The 21666-nt window shown below is 50.2% G+C and overlaps 1 protein-coding gene across 1 annotated transcript in view; it reads right to left on the bottom strand.

Annotated features, from left to right (window-relative positions):
* The window catches only part of pappa2 (pappalysin 2), a 514150-nt gene that overhangs the window by 15765 nt on the left and 476719 nt on the right, over positions 1-21666 (bottom strand). Inside the window, exon 22 of the mRNA XM_085977999.1 lies at positions 21544-21642. Within this exon, the coding sequence (XP_085834125.1) occupies positions 21544-21642 (99 nt within the window). The remainder of the gene's footprint in view (positions 1-21543; positions 21643-21666) is intronic.

Here is a 21666-nt window from a genome sequence, read left to right as displayed (position 1 = left end):
CCCCTGGAGGAGGATGGGGACTCGGTGATGGGCACGGAGGACGATTCGGACTCCAGCGCCAACGATCCGATGGATGACCTCGTGCCCCTTGACTAGTCTCCCCTCATTCCCGTAAGGGAACTCCGGGATTTTATGGCCACGTGCCTGGGTCGGCGCAATAAGGTCCGGCTGGCCCTCGACAGGTGGTCGGATCTGGCGCTGCTCATCGTATCCGTCCGCGCCGCCGTTAAGATTATGGGCGCGGACGAGGGTGTGAAATCGCTCGAGCTGCGTTGGCTCACAATGTTTCTCACTGGGCTGCTGAGGAAGTGGCGGCTGACCAGCGGCTGCGCTTCCTCCCCCCGTTAGGTGTAGGTAGAGGTTGCACTATGCTTCTGACATGAAGATAACCATAGCCAGCCTCAACATCAACGGCAGCAGGGAGGCGCGCCGCAGATTCAATAACTTCTCGGTCCTTCGGGATGGGAAGTATGCGGTGTGCGTCCTGCAAGAAACCCACACCGTTCCGGGAGACGAAGCCACGTGGCTCCTGGAGTGGCAAGGAGGGGTCAGCATGAGTCACCTCTCCAACAATTCCAGCGGGGTGGCTATCTTGCTGGCCCCGCATTTTCAGCCGGAGATCTTGGGGGTCAAGGAGCACGTGCCGGGCCGCTTGCTCCAGGTCACTGTTCGCCTGGGGGGCGTGCCGCTCCATCTAGTGAACGTGTACGCCCCTCAGACCGGTGCGCAACAAGTGCGCTTATTTGAAGAAGTGTCCGCTCTTTTGGGCTCCGTCGACGTGGGCGAGTGCATTATACTCGGGGGGGATTTTAACTGCACCCTCGAGGCGAGGGACCGTTTGGGTCCCCCGTGAAGCCCGGCGGCGATGGAGAAGTTCAGGGACCTGGTTGGGTCCTTCGACTTGGTGGACATCTGGCAAAATCTCCACCCCGACTCCAGCGCCTTCACTAGCGTGAGGTCTGGGGGAGGAAGGTCCAGAATCGACCGCCTTTACATGTCCCGGGCGTACGTCTCCTGTGTTCCGGCGGCTTCCATGCGGCCGGTGCCATGCACGGACCACCACCTGGCGTGGGCGGAGCTTGCTCCGCTGCGCGCGTGGGGGGTGTCCGCGTACTGGCATTTTAACAACCTGCTGCTGGAGGACGCACGGTTCCGGGATTCGTTTTGTCGATTCTGGGCCGACTGGGGAAGGAAGCGGGGGGGGCTTCCCCTCCTTGAGGCTATGGTGGGATGTGGGCAAGGCTCACATCCGTCTCTTCTGTCAGGAGTACGCGAAGGGGTCGACCAAGAGGCAGAAGGCCCGGGTCGGGCGGTTGGAGAAGGAGGTGCTCGACCTGGAGTCCGGTCTCGGTCAGGTCGTCGAGGATCCGGCCCTGCGGAAGGTGTACGAAGAGAAGAAGGGCGCGCTGAAGGACCTGCAGATCGTCGGGTCCCGAGGTGCGTACGTGAGGTCGCTGATCCAGCTCCTGCGGGACCTGGACCGCAGCTCCCCCTTCTTCTACTCGCTGGAAAAAAGACGGGGGGTCCGTAAGCAGCTATTGGGGCTGCTGGCCGACGACGGATATCTGGTCTCGGATCCGGAGGGAATCAGTGCGGAGACCCGCGCCTACTACGGGGCTCTGTTCTCTCCGGATCCGTCCAGCGAGGATGCGCGCAGAGTTTTGTGGGGGGACCTGCCGAAGGTCGGCCCGGAGGGCGCCGAAAAATTGGACGCCCCGCTAAGCCTGGCGGAGCTGACCGGCGCCCTCCACCAGCTCTCTAGGTGAAAGTCCCCGGGGCTGGACGGGCTGACCGTGGAGTTCCACAGGGCGTTCTGGGACGTCTTGGGGGCGACTACGTGCGGGTCCTGGGGGAAGGTTTGGCGACCGGGAAGATGCCCCTCTCTTGGCGCAGGGCGGTCATTGTCCTGCTGCCTAAGAAGGGCGATCTCCGCCTCCTTAAGAACTGGCGCCCGGTCTCCCTCCTCAGCACGGATTACAAAATCTTTGCCAGGGCCATGTCTGCTCGCCTTGGCACCGTGCTGGCCCACATGATCCACCCCGACCAGTCCTACACGGTCCCGGGCTGGACCATCCACGATAACATCCATCTGGTCCGGGACCTGGTCCACCACTCCCAGAGGGCTGGTCTGTCGGTTGCCTTCCTTTCCCTGGATCAGGAGAAGGCATACGACAGGGTGGATCACGAGTATCTCTTCGGGACTCTGCGCGCATTCGGGTTCGGGATGCATTTCGTCGCCCGGATCCGACATCTGTACGCCGCCGCAGAGTGTCTGATTAAAATTAACGGGTCCTTGACGGCGCCCTTTCGCTTCGGGAGGGGGGTGCGTCAGGGATGCCCCATGTCCGGTCAGTTAAAAGCCGTTTGCATAGAGCCATTCCTGCGCCTCTTGCGGAAGAGGTTGACGGGACTGGCTCTGCAAGGGCCGGGCGTGGAGGTGGTCCTCTCGGCTTACGCCGATGACGTGCTCCTCACGGTCACGGATCCCGCTGACTTGCGGAGGATGCGAGAATGCCAGCAGATTTACTCGGACGCATCCTCCGCCAAGATCAACTGGGAGAAATGTTCCGGACTCCTGGTGGGTCAGTGGCGGGTGGACTCCCTGCCGGAGGAGTTCAGGCCTTTCGCCTGGAGCACCACGCACCTCCTCTATTTGGGAGTCTACCTTAGCCCTGCCGAGGACGCCTGGCCGGCGAACTGGCAAGAGCTGGAGGCCAAAATCACCGCTCGCCTAGGACGCTGGGCAGGACTGCTCCGAGTGTTGTCCTACAGGGGTCGAGCGCTGGTCATAAACCAGCTGGTGGCCGCCATGTTGTGGTACCGATTGGTCACTTTGATCTCTCCCCCTGCGTTTGTCGCCAAGATGCAGAAGAAGCTCATCGACTTCTTCTGGGACAAAAGGAAGCACTGGGTCTCTGCCACGGTTCTGTGTCTCCCGCTTAGGGAGGGCGGTCAGGCGCTGGTGTGCCTTCGCACCCAGGCTGCGACTTTCCGTCTTCAGACGCTGCAGAGATACCTGTACGTCGAGAATCCTCCGAGATGGTGTGCGCTGGCGACGTTTTTCTTCCGCCAGCTGCACGGCCTCAATTACGACACGCAGCTCCTGTTTGCGAAAGTGGGCGGCAGGCGTGCCGGCCTGCGGGAGCTGCCTGTCTTCTACCAGGAACTACTATGGGTTTGGAACTACGTCGCTTCCAGGCGGAGCTCTCCCCCGTCAGGAGCGGCGGCTTTCCTTCGGGAGCCGCTGCTCAGGAATCCGCACCTCCACGAACGCGGGTTCGGGCGGCTGGCGGAGGGCAGGGCTGTGCCTGGCAAGGTGACCAGAGTCAGGGACCTGCTCGATGGCGGAGGAGCGGGCTGGATGGCGCCGAAGGAGCTGGCGCGGCGCCTGTCCTGGGCCAACGTCCGGCTCGCGGTCAAAGCCATCGAATCGGTGAAAGCGGCACTGGGCCCCGACTCCACTAGGTGTATCGAGGTGGCTCAAGCACGTGGGGCGATCCCGTCCGAGCTTACCCCCGTTCGGACGGAATTCCTCATCGGCGCCCGGCCCCGAAACTCCCCTCGGGAACCGGCGCCTCACAACTTGAGCCGTTTCGAGGAAATACCCTCCGTGCCTTTTCATTCTGCGCGGAGGGGTTTCCTGTACGGGCTGCTCCTGCACACTCTCCACTTTGCCATCTTCGTCTACCGTCCGGACACGCCTTGGCGTGGCGTCTTGCCGACTGGCGGTGGCCCCCAATGGAGGGCTCTCTACGCGGGAGTCCTCCCTTGTTCCATCGGGGACTTGGCCTCGAGGGTGTTGCACGGAGCGGTCCCGTGCAATAAGGTTTTAAGTAGGTTCACGGACTCCCAGGCTGCCTGCATTTTTTGCGGCCTGGAGGAGTCCGTGTTTCACATTTATATGGAGTGTGAGAGGTTGCAGCCCCTCTTTCACTACTTGAAAGGGCTGCTCCTCAATTTTTGGTTGCACTTCAGTCCCACGCTCTTGATCTACGGTCACCCGGTGCGGAGGGGAGCGGACAGGTTGGAGGACCTCCTTGTGGGCCTGCCTAAAAGAGCCATCAATTGGTCCAGGCAGCGGGCGGTCGAGGGGGTCGTCCAGCCGGATTGCCTGCCTCTCTTCCGCTGCCATGTTCGCGCCTGGGTGGTCCTGGAGATGGAGCACGCGGTGTCCGCCGGCACGCTTGAGTATTTCCGCGACCGGTGGGCGTCGCGGGGACTGGAGTGCATCGTCAACCCGGAAAACCAAATTTAAGTTGAACTTTTGTTAATTTACAGTCCAATTTGTTTTGTTTTTTTTGGGTCCAAACAAAAGAGTACCCTCTGTTCAGTACCTCATTCACAGCATTGCTGGCTGTGCAGCTGCAAGCAGAAGGAGAAGGAGCAGCCAGACTAGGAGAGTGGACTAAAGTGGCGGTCCCCTGACCAGGAAGAGGAGGAGAACGCTGGACCACCACCACCACCACCAACTCCACCATCATCATAACATCAACTGAGGTGCCTGGAGAGAGAGGACAGAGGAGGAGGAGGAGAAAGGAGGCCAGCAACACCACCAACCAGGGGAGAGGCCTTTCCCATTACTGCCTCCCCAAATTGGCCTCCATTCCAGGAGAGAGGGGAGAGAAACAACCAACAACCACCAACTGTTTGGAAGGAGGGAAGAACAACATCAGCTTTCAGGTGGGTGTTATTTGGTGCACTCTCCCAAAGACTTTGTATTTTAGGTGGGGGGAGAAAAGAAGAAAAAAGGGCCGGATCATCAAGGGGTGTGTGTGGCTCTTGTAAAACACTAGGCCACACACACCACTAATTAAGCACCCCTTCCTATTGCCTGACCTGGGATAGCTGGAGCTGCCTAGGTGATCAGCCCAATTGTACATCGTTAAGACCTGGTGTGGGACTGAGCCTGGGGCATCTCCAGCTTTCCCAGGTGAAGATATCTTCTCCCCCTGCTAGAAGACCACCTTCAAAAACTTTAATTTTTCATCGGAGAGTGCACCCCTGCCAACACCCACCCACCCACCATCCTGAGTGGCGACCCTGCCTTTGCGGCCTCCCTCCTTCCCAGCCACCCTCTCTCTCTTTCTTTGTCTTTCTCTGCCTTTCTCTCTGAGGCACCTCATTTCATCTTTATTTATTAATTGCCTGTTGAGCAGAGGGGAGAAGGCCCCTCTCCCAATTTCAATCAATAAGGGGGAGAGGTGTGCCTTCAATTTAAACAGCTCCCTTTGCTCAATTGAGGATCAAAAAATACCTGAGGCCACAATTAACACCTTCAGGCCTGTGACTTGGGGTGAGTATAGCCCTTTTTAGAAAACACCCCAGAATGGCGACTGCATCTTCGCCGGTGGCGGGGCCAGCCAGGACTTATGCGGGAGTGGTAGCCACAGCCATAGCTGCTCCCGCTGCTTCTGCTGCCCCGTCACCATTCAGAATAATAACAAAAAAGCTTGGGGTGAAGAGCTACACTCACCCCACTATGACCATTGAGGCCTGCGTTAAAGCCATGGCTGGGGTTGTCGGCCCCTCAGCCATCGTCGCGGCCTCAAAAATGTACGGGAAGGCTGTGTTCTTCCTGGGGTCGGAGCGGGCGGTGTCCCTGGCCGTCGCCAAGGGGCTCACCGTGGGCGGGACCTTCCTGCCGGTGGATCCTCTCGAGGCCACCGCGCAGAGGATCGTCGTTTCCAACGTCCCGCCCTATGTTCCTGGTGAGCTCCTCCTTCCCCATTTACGCCAACTTGGGGAGGTGAGGTCGGGGAATACACCCATCCTGCTCGGCTTCCGGGAGGCCAGCCTTCACCACGTCTTCTCCTTCCGGCGCCAGCTGTTTATCCAGCTGGCGCGGGAGGAGGACACCGACGGGGCGTTCATCGTCCTCCACAAGGGGACCACCTATCGCGTCCTCTGGACGTCGGACGGTGTGTGGTGCCACGCCTGCAAGGAGCTGGGGCACATTCGGAAAAACTGCCCTGCCTCCAAGGCCGCCAGATCATCTAGTGCTGCCGAGGCTGGCGCCGCCGCCGCTTCTCCCCCCGGATCTGCCCGCGCGTCGGGAACCGCTGATGCGCGGTCGACGTCGGAGGCCGATGCCACCGAGGCCTCCGGCGGTGGGGAGGGAGCGCGTCCGGCCGGAAAGAAGGCGCGGAATAAATCTAAACACCTTAGGGCGGGTCCCCCAGTGGGGGGCCAGCCCTTGCCCCTTGAGCCCCTTACACCCGCGCTCCTCGCGGAGTTAATCGGGGCCGACGCGAGTGGGAGGGGCCTCGTGCCCGAGCCTGTGGCCGCAACCGCCGTAGCGGAAACGCCAATACCTGCAGCCGGGCTCGGGCCCGAGGAACCCGACAAACCTGCTCCGCCGGAGGGAGCTGAGGAGGAGGCCTGTGCAGACATGGAGGTCTCCCTCGCTCCCTCCGTGCTAAAAAGGCACGACCCCCTGGAATAGGAGGAGGACCGGGAGGAGGAAGGTCCCTCCGAGCAGGGGGAGTCGTCGCCTGCCACGGGTACTTCCCCGCCCCCCCCGCTGTCGTCATCACCAGCGATCGGCAGGGGTCGCCTGTCCCTCGGGAGGCTGAGGCAGATGTGTCTGTCCGGCGCGTGGCACCCGGGGATGGGGGCGAGGCCCTGCCCGTGGGGGGGGGGTCGCGGAACAACCCGCGGCAGAAATTGACATTTTATCGGTGCCATTACCCCTCGCCGGGTCGGGCGGCCTGGGGTCTGAGTCGGGCGAGCTCGAGGAAAATGAGCTCGCCCAATGCGACCCGGGCATCTCCCAGGGGCTGCTCGACCTGGTAGAGGAGCGCGGGTGTAAGAGGTTGCAGCCCCTCTTTCACTACTTGAAGGGGCTGCTCCTCAATTTTTGGTTGCACTTCAGTCCCACGCTCTTGATCTACGGTCACCCGGTGCGGAGGGGAGCGGACAGGTTGGAGGACCTCCTTGTGGGCCTGCTCCTGGACCTGGCTAAAAGAGCCATCAATTGGTCCAGGCAGCGGGCGGTCGAGGGGGTCGTCCAGCCGGATTGCCTGCCTCTCTTCCGCTGCCATGTTCGCGCCCGGGTGGCCCTGGAGATGGAGCACGCGGTGTCCGCCGGCGCACTTGAGTATTTCCGCGACCGGTAGGCGCCGTGGGGACTGGAGTGCATTATCAACCCGGAAAACCAAATTTTAATTTGATTTGTTAAGTTTTAGTTGAACTTTTGTTTATTTACAGTCCAATTGGGTTTTTTTTTGGGTCCAAACAAAAAGAGTACCCTCTGTTCATGGAAGGTGCAGGATGGATGGCTGGCCAGGAAAGAATTGTGGAAGTCTGAAGGTGATAAAGGCATGGTTGAGTTTTAGAGGCAGATAATGAGACATGAGCGATGTGTTAAGTCAGGAGTAGGTAGTCTTTGTGACAGACAGGGTATGGATGATGAAGTTGCAAAACATTCCGCTTCAGCCCGAGACCGTGATCAGGTGGGGATGGAATTCTTGGCAAGCGTTAGTGGTGAGGGTCTTCCCCTTGTTTTGCGGGAGGAAATTGAGACTCATCCATCCTGCACCTTCCATGAACTTCAGATCACCCAAAACACACCTCTCATCCCTTGTCCGTACTGACCTGCACCAGCTGCCAGTCTAATGGCTCAAATTTAAAATTCTTATCCATGTGTTTAAATCTCTTCTTCGACTTACTCGTTCCTATCCTTGTAACCTCCTTTAGTCTTTCAAGCCCCCCCAGAAATCTCTGTTCACCTCTCCTTTGGTGGCCATGTGTTCAGTCACCTAGACCCTACCCTCTGTTGGTTGTAGGGTGATTTGATAGAGGTGTACAAGATTATGACTAGTTTAGATAGGCTAGGCGGGGAAAGGCTGTTCCCACTAGTTGATGGTGCAAGGACAAGGGGGACACAGATTTAAGGTTTTGGGCAAGAGATACAGGGGGGACGTGAGGAAAAACTTTTTTGCTCAGCGAATGGTGAGGACCTGAAACTTGCTGCCGACAGAAGTGGTGGAAGCGGAGACACTCAATGTTTCCAAGGGGAGACTGGATAGGCACTTGAGGGAAATAAACTTGCAGGGCTACGGGGATAGAGCGGGGGAATGGGACTGACTGGATTGCACCAGAGAGCTGGCACAGACGCGATGGGCCAAATGGCCTCCTTCTGGGCCTCTATGACTCTATGGATGTGGGTTGAGACACGTGGTTAGGTAAAGATGGCAGTGTACCTGTGGAAGCTGAACCCATGGCTGCAGATGAGAAAAAGGAGGGGGCTAGAGGTAATGATGGGAGGGCAGGAAGTGAAGCCATTGTCCTCTAGTTATGAATGGATAGGTTACAATGCAACCAAGCAAGGCAAGTCACACTTAGCTGGACAATGGAGGAGGATCAAGAGCTGCAGAGCAGTCTAGGAGGGATAAATGCACCACTGTCACACAGAACATCATTTGTGGGTGCTGTGGGAAGGGGAAGAAACTTGATAGGAGATATGGACATGGAGTGCGGAGGAGGAAAGGGAGGTTGGAGATGAGGCGGTAGTTTGCGGTGACAAAGGTGAGTTTTAGAAGTGGAGTGATGACAGCAGTTTTGAAAAGGAGGGGTCAGTACCTGAGGAGAGGGAACCATTTACAATGCCAGTTAGCATGGGGACTAGGAAGGGAGGTTAGGGTGGTCAGTAATTTAGTGGGAATGTGTTCAAGGGAATGTATTGTGAGCCTCATGGATGAGATGAGCTCAGAAATTGCATGGGAGGAGATGGGGTTAAGTGCTAGAGCAGAGAGGCAGCATGGTGGGATTGTTTGTGATCAAGACCAGGAGAGTAGAGGCGCCATGGGAGATGGCGATGTTGAGGAGGGGTGAGTTGTCCCTGAATATGGATAGGAGAGTTTATACGGAGGGAGAGATTCAAGGAAGACTGGGAGGCAGTGAAATCAGGGCAAGGGGTAGCCGAGATGAAGACTGAAATGACCAAGGAGTCGCTCAGTGCAGAGGTGATTGCAGGTGCATATATCTTCAAAGCTCGAGTGCGGTCAATGCCCAGTATAGCTAGGTGCCCCACCCACCCCACCCTACACTGTTGATGTAACATTCTCGCATGTTTTTGATACCTCAGACAAAGGCCCGGGAAGAGGTGGCACCACTTCTTCTCCTCAACAGAAACTGAGATCTCCATAACACAAGTATTTGGTGGCTGTGGAACAGTCCTTGCCAGAAGACCACAGGCCCCTCTGGCCCTTTGGAATGGCCTCCTGGATGGATACAGCACAGCACAACAAGGTAATGTACTATTGCAAAGTTACGATATGAAGCAGGATTGCTCGCCAGGGCAGCTGTGGATTGTTTGCAAAGAACTTTCTATATGTATCTTGCAAAATCATAACAGCACGCAACTTACAGTTCTGTCCAAGTACTTTCACAGTACGGAGATTTTTTTTTAAAAGAGCATAGAGTTTACAAGAAAGCTGGCGCCTTCAGATTATAAACCACTTCCCTCCTGGAATATTTTGAACAATTTAACTATCTTATCAGGCCATGTGAGTGCTTTTTTCAGGATAATCAGTCTCTATGGTGTAATTTGAACCTTTGAGAAATAAATGACGTAGCGTGACTATGAAACGCCAACACACAAATACAGTCCTGAGAGGTGCCTACATTATTAATTCACTACTATATTAATTCACTGTCAGAGAGACAGTTTGACAACATAAAAGCAAGTATTTTGTTTCCTATACATAGGAATGTATAAGACTGTAAAAGACTATTGCAGACCATCCAGCCAGTGTCTAGGAAATATATCTCACGCTATCGATCATCCCTGTCGATTACATTTTCCTCCAGGTCTTTATCCAATTCTCTGATTCAATCAGCCCCTGCTGCCTCCATTCCATACCTTCTGCATAAACTGTCTTTACTCCCATCTCTTTTCTATGCTCAAGGTTGTGCCCCCCTTGTAGTGGATTCTGGCACGGTCGCGGCGGTGATTAAACCCGCCGGTGCCCTCCAGCGCTGGCCCTGCTGAAGTTTGCAGGCTCAGTTTAAGAAAGTATCATCTGCAATGGGGTAACGAGCACATCTCTTAATGGGGTAACGAGCCCTTAACCTTCTATACTCAAGAGAATACAAGCCTCGTCTATGCAACTTGTCCTCATAATTTAAACCTTTTAGTCCCAGTATCATTCTGGTGAATCTGCGCTGCACCCTGTCCAAGGCCAATGTATCCTTTCTGAGGTGCGGTGCCCAGAACTGAAATGGGGTCTAACCAGAGCTTTATATAACTGCAGCATAACTTCCACCCCTTTATATACTAGCTCCCTTGAGATAAAGGCCCATTCGCCTTTTAAATTATTTTTGTACCTGTCAAATAACTTTGTGATTTCTGTATTTGGACCTCTAAATCTCTCTGCTCCTCCACAGTTCCCAGCTTCTCACCATTTAGAAAATACTCTGATCTGTCTTCCTTAGGTCCAAAGTGGATGACCTCACACTTCCCCACATTGAACGCCATCTGTCACAGTTTTGCCCGCTCACTTAATCTATCAATGGCCCTTTTCAACTTTCTGCTCCCATCTACACTATTTACTGTGTCACTTAACTTGGTGCCGTCAACAAATCTGAATATACGGCTCTCTATTCCTCCATCTAAGTCATTTTTAAATATAGTGAAAAGCTGAGGCCCCAGTACGGATCCCTGGGGGACACCACTAGTCACATCCTGCTAATTGAGTACATACCCCATTATCCTTACTCTCCGTCTCCTACCTCTTAACCAATTCCCTAGCCATATCAATAGTTGCCTCCAACTCCATGCGCTCTCATTTTTCATAGAATCATACAGCACAGAAGGAGGCTCATTTGGGTCATTGTGCCCGTGCCGGCTTTCTGAAAAAGCTATCCAATTATTTCCCACTCCCCTGCGCTTTTTTCCCTTTTAAGTAGTGATCCATTTCCCTTTTGAAAGTTACGATTGAATCTGTTTCCACCACCCTTCCGGGCAGTACATTCCAGATCATAACTACTTGCTGAGTAAAGAAAATTCTCCTCATGTGTCCTCTGGTTACTGATCCTTCTGCCAGTGGAAACAGTTTGCCCCTAGCTACGTCATCAAAACCTCTCTCAATTTTCAACGGCTCTGTTAAATCTCCCCTTAACCTTCTCTGCTCTAAGGAGAACAATCCCAGCTTTCTCCAGATAATTGGAAGCCCTCATCCCTGGTACCATTCCAGTAAATCTTCGCTGCACAGTCTCAAAGAAACTTTTTAAGAACATATGAAATACGACCAGGAGTAGGCCATTTGGCCCCTTGAGCCTGCTCCACCATTCAATAAGATCAAGGCTGATCTTCTACCTCAACTCCACCTTCCTGTGCTATCTCTATATCCCTCGTTTCCCTTAATGTCCAAAAATCTATCGATCTCTGTCTTGAATATACTCAACAATTCAGCATCCACAGCTCTCTGGGATAGAGAATTCCAAAGATTCACCACCCACTGAGTGAAGAACTTTCTCCTCATCTCAGTCCTAAATGGCCAACCCCTTATTCTGAGACTATGAACACAAGTTCTAGACTCCCCAGCCAGTGGAAACATCCTCCCAGCATCTACCCTGTCAAGCCCCTTAAGAATTTTATATGTTTCAATGAGATCACCTCTCATTCTTCTAAACTCAAGGGAACATAGGCCTAGTCTACTCAATCTCTCCTCATAGGACAATCCCCTCCTTTCAGGAATTAGTCCAGTGAACCTTTGTTACACTCCTGCTCAGGCAAGTATATCCTTCCTTGGGTAAGGAGACCAAAACTATACATAGTACAGGTGTGGTCTCACCAGGACTCTATATAATTGCAGTGAGACATCTTTACTCATATACTCCAAACCCCCTGCAATAAAGGCGAACATACCATTTGCTTTCCTAATTGCTTGCTGTACCTGCATGTTAACTCTCTGTGATTTGTGTTCAAGGAGACCCAGGTCCCTCTGAACACCAACATTTCTCACCATTCAAAAAATATTCTGCTTTTTTTCCTACCAAAATAGATAACTTCACATTTTTCTACATTATATTCTATCTGCCATGTTCTTGCCCACTTACTTAACCTGTGCAGCCTCTTTGCTTCCTCCTCACAGCTTACTTTCCCACCGAACTTTATGTTGTCAGCAAACTTGGATACATTACAGTTTTGTTTACAATCTCTTATGTGTTGAATGCCTTCTGGAAGTCCATATAAATAACATCCATAGACACTTCCTTATCTACCACGTTAGTTACATCCTCAAAAATTCAACTAGGTTCATTAGACATAAATTGCCCTTTGGAATACTTCAATAACACCATCCCTCAATCTTTACCAGTATAAACATTCACAGGTTCCACAACCTATCTTCTTAAGTTAGGTACATAATCCCAGCGATGGACATAAAACAGCCCACAGCCACTATTTCAAAGAAGAGCAGGGGAGGACTCTGTGGTGTCCTGGCCAATATTTTCCCCTCACCCAACGTCACTAAAAACAGATTATCTGGTCATTATCACATCGCTGTTTGTGGGAGCTTGCTGTGTGTAAATTGGCTGCTGCGTTTCCTACATTGCAACAGTGACTACACTTCAAAAGTCCTTCATTACCTGTAAAGTGCTTTGGGACATCCTGAGGTCATGAAAGGTGCTATATAAATGCAAGTCTTTCTTTACTCTTGGCACATTTGTTGAATTCTCATGAACTTTTTCAGTGATCACGTCTATTTTTTTCCCCCCCAAGACATTGCATTTTCCTTTAACTGCAGTCACAGTTGTAATGTTGGCAAATGCAGTGTTAATTTGTACATAGTAAGGTCCCACAAATTGCAATGAAATAATGACCAGATTGCTTTGGTGATGTTGGTGGAGGGACAAATATTCGCTAGGACACAGGGAGAACTGCCTTGCTCATCCTCTCTTTTAAATTCACCCAAGGGGCCTCGGTTTAATATTTCATCCTAAAGATGGCACCTCCGACACCGCAGCGCTTAAGTTTCAGCCGTTAGTTTATGTGCTTGTGTCTCTAGAGTGGGACTTGAACCCACAATCTTCTGACTCAGCTTTGGCTCAGTGGCAGAGCTCACAGATCTAACACTTAAAGCCCCAAAGAACCTGAAGAATTCTGATACAGTAAAACGTGGTCGGTGCCGTCTGCCACTCAATTCCATTTTGTGCCTTTATTACCTCTACTAGTTGCAGTCTCAAGCCTCAAGATCTAATTTTCTCCAATGATCTTCTGGCAGCAATTATAATGTGATCAGTTAGTGGTGAATCCACTCACTGAGCTCAAGTGCTTACTGTTCGCCCTAATCTCCAAATATCTATAGAAGTTTACAGCACATTAAGAGGCCATTCAAGCCATCGTGTCTGTGCCAGTGCTTTGCTAAAGCAATCCAAAACGAATTCCACTCTCCCCACCACCCTGTACCTTTGACTACTCCATCTGTCATCCTGCTCTATGGCCTTGACCTCTACTAAGCACCCTGTCCTCGTTGCTGCATCAAACCCCAACTTGTCTTCGACTCTAATTCATTTATTCTGTCCTTCATTTCTCCTTCCCACCAACAATCCCCAGGCTTTTGAAAACCAAGAATCTCTTCACTTAACCATGATTTCTTGATATTCTCATCTTCTCTTTGCCCTCTTTTTAACATCCATGCTATCCTGTACATACAAAGTTGAGAAACTGCCCCCTTCAATACTGCTTGGGTGAGAGAGAGAAAACAGTGCTGCATCAGCCCCAGAATATAAAATTATCTTTCTAGCCCACAGCCAGGAGTCATATTGCTTTTGAACACTCTTTTAACAAATTCCCCGCTCCACTCCTGTACTGAAGTGCAGTGCCACTGCCAATGGCAGCTCTCCAATACCTCACCCAAGTAGTCTTTCTTCACAATAGAGCCTAGACAGTGAGTGCCAGTTGACTATTTTATCGTGGAAAGAATCACCATGAACCTTTCCCTGTACTCATCCAAACATGCTTTCTTTCCAGCAGGTTACCCGTCAGGAGTGGGAACCCTGACCTATTTTTCACCTCTTCCCCACCCCCACGTAAAGAGGGTCTGAGGTGAATATATTCATTTGTTTATTATTGATGTTAGGCTGAGCTTTAATTGTCTCCTGTGTTTACAACGATGCGTGTCCAAGACCAATACTAATTAGCCAGTATTTGCCAGAAGAAAATGCCAATATTCACGCTGCAAATTACAGAACCAGTCCTTCGACTGTTGTGGTTTAGAATAGGAAGTTATTCTCTTGTGCAAGTCTCACCCTGCCTTTACCGCTCTTCACTCCACCCCCACTGTTACTAATAACGTGGTATTAAACCAGGAACCTTCCCCCTCCATCTCCCACCCTCAGTACAAAGGTGAAATGAGTGCATCCCCTGCAAATGGCTGAGGTAATCTAACAGACTGATTCACTTAGGAGAACAAAAACAAAGATGACTAAAACTCAGACCATATGTACAGTGAACTAACGACGGCTTTTGCTGCCAGCAAGGTGCATGTTTTTCTATGTTGCGATCACTGTCTGATAAACTACATCAGCCAAACTGAAAGCAGTGAATGTCGTGCGGCAAGATCAACGGCTTCAGTGCAGCCCCAATGTCATTTACACGTGAGAAGTCAATGACCAGAGCCATATAGGATCAGCTGGTGTATGGAGATCTACGTAATCTATATGGGCCGAGTATTTCTTCTCTTGCCCCCAATCTACTTCAGTCAGTCACAACCTTTCTCATGGCCTGTCTCTGTGAACTTTCCTTTAATGCACCATTGCTCCTACATACTCTTCCTCCACTGAAACTAAAACTCACTTTGCACTGATTTTTGATCTTTTGCGGTTATTTGAATGAACCATTTATAGATTAAAGATTCTCCCCAAGGTAGCCAGGTTCCCTGGTATTGCCCTCTTGAATATGAATTCAGACTCCAGTACTGTACATTAAACTGACTCAACATGTACACGTTATTATTACCCAAACACATAAAATATTTACATCACCATAATTTTCAAGTGATTATTTCCATAAGCCATGTTGCTGAGCAACAATATACCCTACTGCGACATTCATTACTTAGAATCCTTAAATACTCAGTGGCGGTGGGATTCTGGCCATGAATGCAGGGCACAGACATACTGTAATAAAATGTTTAGTAGTGCAGCTAATGGCCCAGACAGCGTGCAGCTTGAGATTTGTTTCAGTGAGTGTCCCCCTGCTGTGCTCACAAATAAAAGAATCACAGTAAATAGCATTACCATAAATTTAACTTTATGACTTCAGGCAACATCCTACTGGGCAATTCTTCAGACATTAAAACCTTAGCTGAAATAAAAATAATGATTACAAACTGAAGGAGATTTCCCTATTTTCTATGCTTGGAGCCAAGAGTGAAAAAATTACATCATTTTTTTAATGAATGAATAATTGGGACCAACTTCTTTAAATGTTACCAATGTTCTTCCCTCATCTCCAGCCTCAGCTGGAGTGACGGTGCGAGGACTGGCCTCAGCGGCACCCCCTGGGCTGGCCCAGTTCCTCCTGCTCCTGACTGCTTTATAGCTTGTCATCAGGTGAAGACAGGACTTGGCTCAGCTGCTAATTTCTTTTCAATAGGTTGCTGATCTTGCCAGTGTTGCACACCTCTTCAGCTTATCTTTGGTGAGCCATCTGTTGTCGCCTTGGACATGTCCAACGCCTTTGAAATGTTTGGCACTGTGCACTTCTAAACAAGTTACCATCACAGCTACATTCGCTCTGTGCTGAAGTTGATAACAATGTATTTCAATAGCCCATGCCTCACAGTCAAACCTGATCCTAAACTCAACTGACATCCACGTGCTTCAAACAAGGTACACAGAATCACAATCAGGAACAGGAACCTTGCCAGTATTCCGCTCCCCCCCACCGCTCCTGCCACAACCTAATAGTATTAAACCAATTGTAGCACTCCTGTGCTCCACAGGCTGAGAACAGGTCATTCAGCATAGACTGGGGTTTCAATCCAGCGCAGACCGGGGTTTCAATCCAGTGTAGACTGGGGTTTCAATCCAGCACAGACTGGGGTTTCAATCCAGCGCAGACCGGGGTTTCAATCCAGTGTAGACTGGGGTTTCAATCCAGCACAGACTGGGGTTTCAATCCAGCGTAGACTGGGGTTTCAATCCAGCACAGACTGGGGTTTCAATCCAGCGCAGACCGGGGTTTCAATCCAGCGTAGACTGGGGTTTCAATCCAGTGTAGACTGGGGTTTCAATCCAGCACAGACTGGGGTTTCAATCCAGCGTAGACTGGGGTTTCAATCCAGCATAAACTGGGGTTTCAATCCAGCGCAGACCGGGGTTTCAATCCAGCGTAGACTGGGGTTTCAATCCAGCGTAGACTGGGGTTTCAATCCAGCACAGACTGGGGTTTCAATCCAGCGCAGACCGGGGTTTCAATCCAGTGTAGACTGGGGTTTCAATCCAGCACAGACCGGGGTTTCAATCCAGTGTAGACTGGGGTTTCAATCCAGCACAGACTGGGGTTTCAATCCAGCGCAGACCGGGGTTTCAATCCAGTGTAGACTGGGGTTTCAATCCAGCACAGACCGGGGTTTCAATCCAGTGTAGACTGGGGTTTCAATCCAGCATAGACTGGGGTTTCAATCCAGCACAGACTGGGGTTTCAATCCAGCACAGACTGGGGTTTCAATCCAGCGTAGACTGGGGTTTCAATCCAGCACAGACTGGGGTTTCAATCCAGCATAAACTGGGGTTTCAATCCAGCACAGACTGGGGTTTCAATCCAGCATAGACCAGGGTTTCAATCCAGCGCAGACCGGGGTTTCAATCCAGCATAAACTGGGAATTCAATCCAGTGTAGACCGGGGTTTCAATCCAGCACAAACTGGGGTTTCAATCCAGCATAGACTGGGGTTTCAATCCAGCGTAGACCGGGGTTTCAATCCAGTGTAGACTGGGGTTTCAATCCAGCACAGACTGGGGTTTCAATCCAGCGTAGACCGGGGTTTCAATCCAGCGTAGACTGGGGTTTCAATCCAGCACAGACTGGGGTTTCAATCCAGCGCAGACCGGGGTTTCAATCCAGCGTAGACTGGGGTTTCAATCCAGCACAGACTGGGGTATCAATCCAGCACAGACCGGGGTTTCAATCCAGCACAGACTGGGGATTCAATCCAGCGAAGCCTGGGGATTCAATCCAGCGTAGACCGGGGTTTCAATCCAGCGTAGACTGGGGTTTCAATCCAGCGCAGACCGGGGTTTCAATCCAGCGTAGACCGGGGTTTCAATCCAGCGCAGACTGGGGTTTCAATCCAGCGTAGACTGGGGTTTCAATCCAGCGCAGACTGGGGTTTCAATCCAGCGTAGACTGGGGTTTCAATCCAGTGTAGACCGGGGTTTCAATCCAGGTACGGTAACAACAACTTCCATTATCGTCTTTAACGTCCCAAGATACTTCCGTTATCAACAAAATTTTACACTGAGGCACAGGTGACCAAAAGCTTGGTTGAAGAGGTAGGTTTTAAGGAGGAGAGAGAGGTGCAGCCGTTTAGGGAGGGAATGCCAGAGGTTAGGGCCCAGACAGTTGAAGGCACAGTTGCCAATGGTGGAGTGATGAAAAACAGGGATACGCAAAAGGCCAGAATTGGAGGAGTGCAGAGACCTCGAAAGGTTGTAGCACTGGAGGAGGTTACAGAGCTAGGGAGGGGGTGAGGCCATGAAGCGATTTTTAAACAAGAATGACAACTTTAAAATCGAGGCATTGCTGGACCGGGAGCCAATAAAGAAAGAAAGACTTGCATTGATAATAGCGCCTTTCATGACCACCGGACGTCCCAAAGTGCACATACGAACATACGAATTAGGAGGAGTAGGCCACTCGGCCCTTCGAGTCTGCTCTGCCATTCAATAAGATCATGGCTGATCTGATTACTCCACATTCCCAGCTACCCCCGATAACCTTTCACCCTCTTTCTTACCAAGAATCTATCTACCTCTGCTTTAAAAATATTCAAAGACTCTGGTTCCACCACCCTCTGAGGAAGAGAGTTCCAAAGACTCACGACACTGTGAGAAAAAAATTTCTCCTCATCTCTGTCTTAAATGGGCGACACCTTATTTTTAAACAGTGACCCCTAGTTCTAGATTCTCCCACAACAGGAAACATCCTCTCCACATCCACCCTGTCCAGACCCCTCAGGATCTTATATGTTTCAATCAAGTCACCTCTTATTCTTCTAAACTCCAGCGGATACAAGCCTAGCCTGTCCAACCTTTCCTCATAAGACAACCCGCCCATTCCAGGTATTAGTCTAGTAAACCTTCTCTGAACTGCTTCCAGCGCATTTACATCCTTCCTTAAATAAGGAGACCAATACTGTACACAGTACTCCAGATGTGGTCTCACCAATGCCCTGTATAACTGAAGCATAACCTCCCTACTTTTGTATTCAATTTCCCTCGCAATAAACGATAACATTCTATTAGTTTTCCTAATTACTTGCTGTACCTGCATAGTAACCTTTTGCGATTCATGCACTAGCACACCCAGATCCCTCTGCATCTCAGAGCTCTGCAATCTCTCACCATTTAGATAATATGCTTCATTTTTATTCTTCCTGTCAAAATGGACAACTTCACATTTTCCCACATTATACTCCATTTGCCAGATCTTTGCCCACTCACTTAATCTATCTATATCCCTTTGTAGCCTCCTTATGTCCTCTTCACAATTTACTTTCCTACCTATCTTTGTGTCATCGGCAAATTTAGCAACCATATCTTGGTCCCTTCATCCAAGTCATTTATATAAATTGTAAAAAGTTGAGGCCCCAGCACTGATCCCTGTGGCAAACCACTCGTTACATCTTGGCAATCAAAAAATGACCCATTTATGCCTACTCTCTGTTTCCTGTTAGCTAGCCAATCTTCTATCCATGCCAATATGTTACCCCCTACACCATGAGCTTTTATTTTCTGCAATAACCTTTGATGTGGCACCTTATCAAATGCCTTCTGGAAATCTAAGTACAGTACATCCACCAGTTCCCCTTTATCCACAGCACATGTTACTTCCTCAAAGAACTCCAATAAATTGGTTAAACATGATTTCCCTTTCACAAAACCATGTTGACTCTGCCTGATTACTTTGAACTTTTCTAAGTGCCCTGCTATAATGTCTTTAATAATAGCTTCTAACATCTTCCCTAGGACAGATGTTAAGCTAACTGGCCTGTAGTTTCCTGCTTTCTGTCTCCCTTCCTTTTTGAATAAAGGCGTTACATTCGCTATTTTCCAATCTAATGGTATCTTCCCTGAATCTAGGGAATTTTGGAAAATTAAAAACCAACGCATCAACTATCTCACTAGCCACTTCTTTTAAGACCCTAGGATGAAGTCCACCAGGACCCGGGAACTTGTCAGCCCGCAGCTCCAACAATTTGCTCAGTACCACTTCCCTGGTGATTATAATAATCTTGAGTTCCCCCCTCCCTTCCATTTCCTGATTTACAGCTATTTCTGGGATGTTACTTGTATCCTCTGTAGTGAAGACCGATGCAAAATACTTGTTCAATTACAGCCAATGAAGTAACATAGAAACATAGAAGATAGGAGCAGGAGTAGGCCATTCGGCCCCCCAAGCCTGTTCCACCATTTAATGAGATCATGGCTGATCATCCAAATTCAGTACCCTGTCCCTGCTTTCTCCCCATTTCCCTTGATCCCTTTAGCCTTAAGAAATATATCTAACTCCTTCTTGAATATATTTAATGAATTGGCCTCAACTGCCTTCTGTGGTAGAGAATTCCACAGGTTCACCACTACCTGGGTGAAGAAATTTCTCATCTCAGTTCTAAATGGCTTACCCCTTATCCTTAGAATGTGACCTCTGGTTCTGGACTCCCCCGCCATCGGGAACATCCTTCCTGCATCTAGTCTATCTAGTCCTGTTAGAATTTTATAAGTTTCAATGCGATCCCCTCTCATTCTTCTAAACTCTAGTGAATATAAGCCTAATCGACCCAATCTCTCTTCATATGTCATTCCCTCCATGGCAAGAACATCCTTCCTCAGATAAGGCGACCAAAACTGCACACAATACTCAAGGTGTAGTCTCACCAAGGCCCTGTACAACTGTAGGAAGACATCCTTGCTCCTGTACGCGAATCCTCTCGCTATGAAGGCCAACATACCGTTTGCCTTCTTAACCGCCTGCTGCACCTGCATGCTTATCTTCAGCGACTGGTGCACAAGGACACCCAGGTCTCGTTGCACTTCCCCTTTTCCTAATCTATTGCCGTTCAGATAATAATCTGCCTTCCTGTTTTTGCCACCGAAGTGGATAACCTCACATTTATCCACATTATACTGCATCTGCCATGCATCTGCCCAATCACCCAACCTGTCCAAATCATACTGGAGTTTCTCTGCATCCTCCTCACAGCATACACGCCCACCCAGCTTTGTGTCATCTGCAAACTTGGAGATGTTACATCTAGTTCCCTCGTCTAGATCATTAATATATATTGTGAATAGCTGGGGTCCTAGCACCGATCCCTGCGGTACCCCACTAGTCACTGCCTGCCACTCGGAAAAAGACCCGTTTAATCCAACTCTTTGCTTCCTGTCTGCCAACCAGTTCTCTATCCAAGTCAGTACCTTACCCCCAATCCCTTGTGCTTTAACTTTGCACGCTAATCTCTTATGCGTACTTTTTGAAGTGTAGTCTCTGTTTAAGGTAGATCACTGTTGTAATGTAGGAAACAATGCAAGTCAGTGAGCACAGAGGTGATGGGTGAACAGGACTTGGGTGTGAGTTAGGATATGATCAGCAGAGTTTTAGATGCGATCAAGTTTATGGAGGGTGCAAGCTGGGCAGCCATCCAGGAGCATTGCTGCAAGTTGTTGTTGAGTCTAGAGTTAACAAATACATGGAAGTGGGTTTTGGCAGCAGATAAACTGAGGCAGAAAGTAAGTGGTCTTGGTGATGAGAGGATCAGGTTCAAATAGGATGCCATAGTTGCGAACGGTCTGGGATCAGCCTCAGACACAGGCCAGGGAGAGGGATGGAATCAACGGATGGGAATGGAATTTATGGCAGGAACCTAAGACACTGGCTTCCCAATATTTAATTGGAGGAAATTTCTGCTCATCCAATAGAGGATGTCGTTTAAGCAGCCTAAAAAATCAGAGGTCGAGTGAGGTGGTGTGGTAACCTGACGTGTTTTTAGATAATATAGTGGTTATGCAACTGGACTAGTAAGCTAGAGAATGTGAGTTCAAGTCTCATCATGCCAGTGTGAGAATTTGAATTCAGTTAAAAATATCTGGTATCAGTAAAAAGGACCACAAAGCTGTTGGATTGTCATAAAAACACAAATGGTTCACTAGGGAACGATGGATTAACAAAAATGCCTGCTCGCTACAGGTCAGCTATGGATGGATAATCCCGCCACGTTAACAGGAGCGCCCTGAATTTGGTTATACTGTCTGTGTGAATCCTCCCTTAATTCTGAACACACCAAAACTTCACATCTTAAACCTCTCCAATCTCACCTTTCTGGAAGAAAGCGTTGATGGGCAACAGTCTCCTCCATCGTACTGACAGTACGCCCTGTTGTTGATTGTGTCACACCAACCATCAGCTTGGAATGGCTGCAACAAGAATAGCACAAAATA

This window comes from Somniosus microcephalus, chromosome 3, assembly GCF_052327205.1.
Source record: "Somniosus microcephalus isolate GS21.2 chromosome 3, FLI_Smic_1.0, whole genome shotgun sequence".
Classification (NCBI taxonomy): Eukaryota; Metazoa; Chordata; class Chondrichthyes; order Squaliformes; family Somniosidae; genus Somniosus; species Somniosus microcephalus.
The sequence above is the reverse complement of the archived record's forward strand: the minus strand, read 5'-3'. Positions and strand labels throughout refer to the sequence as shown.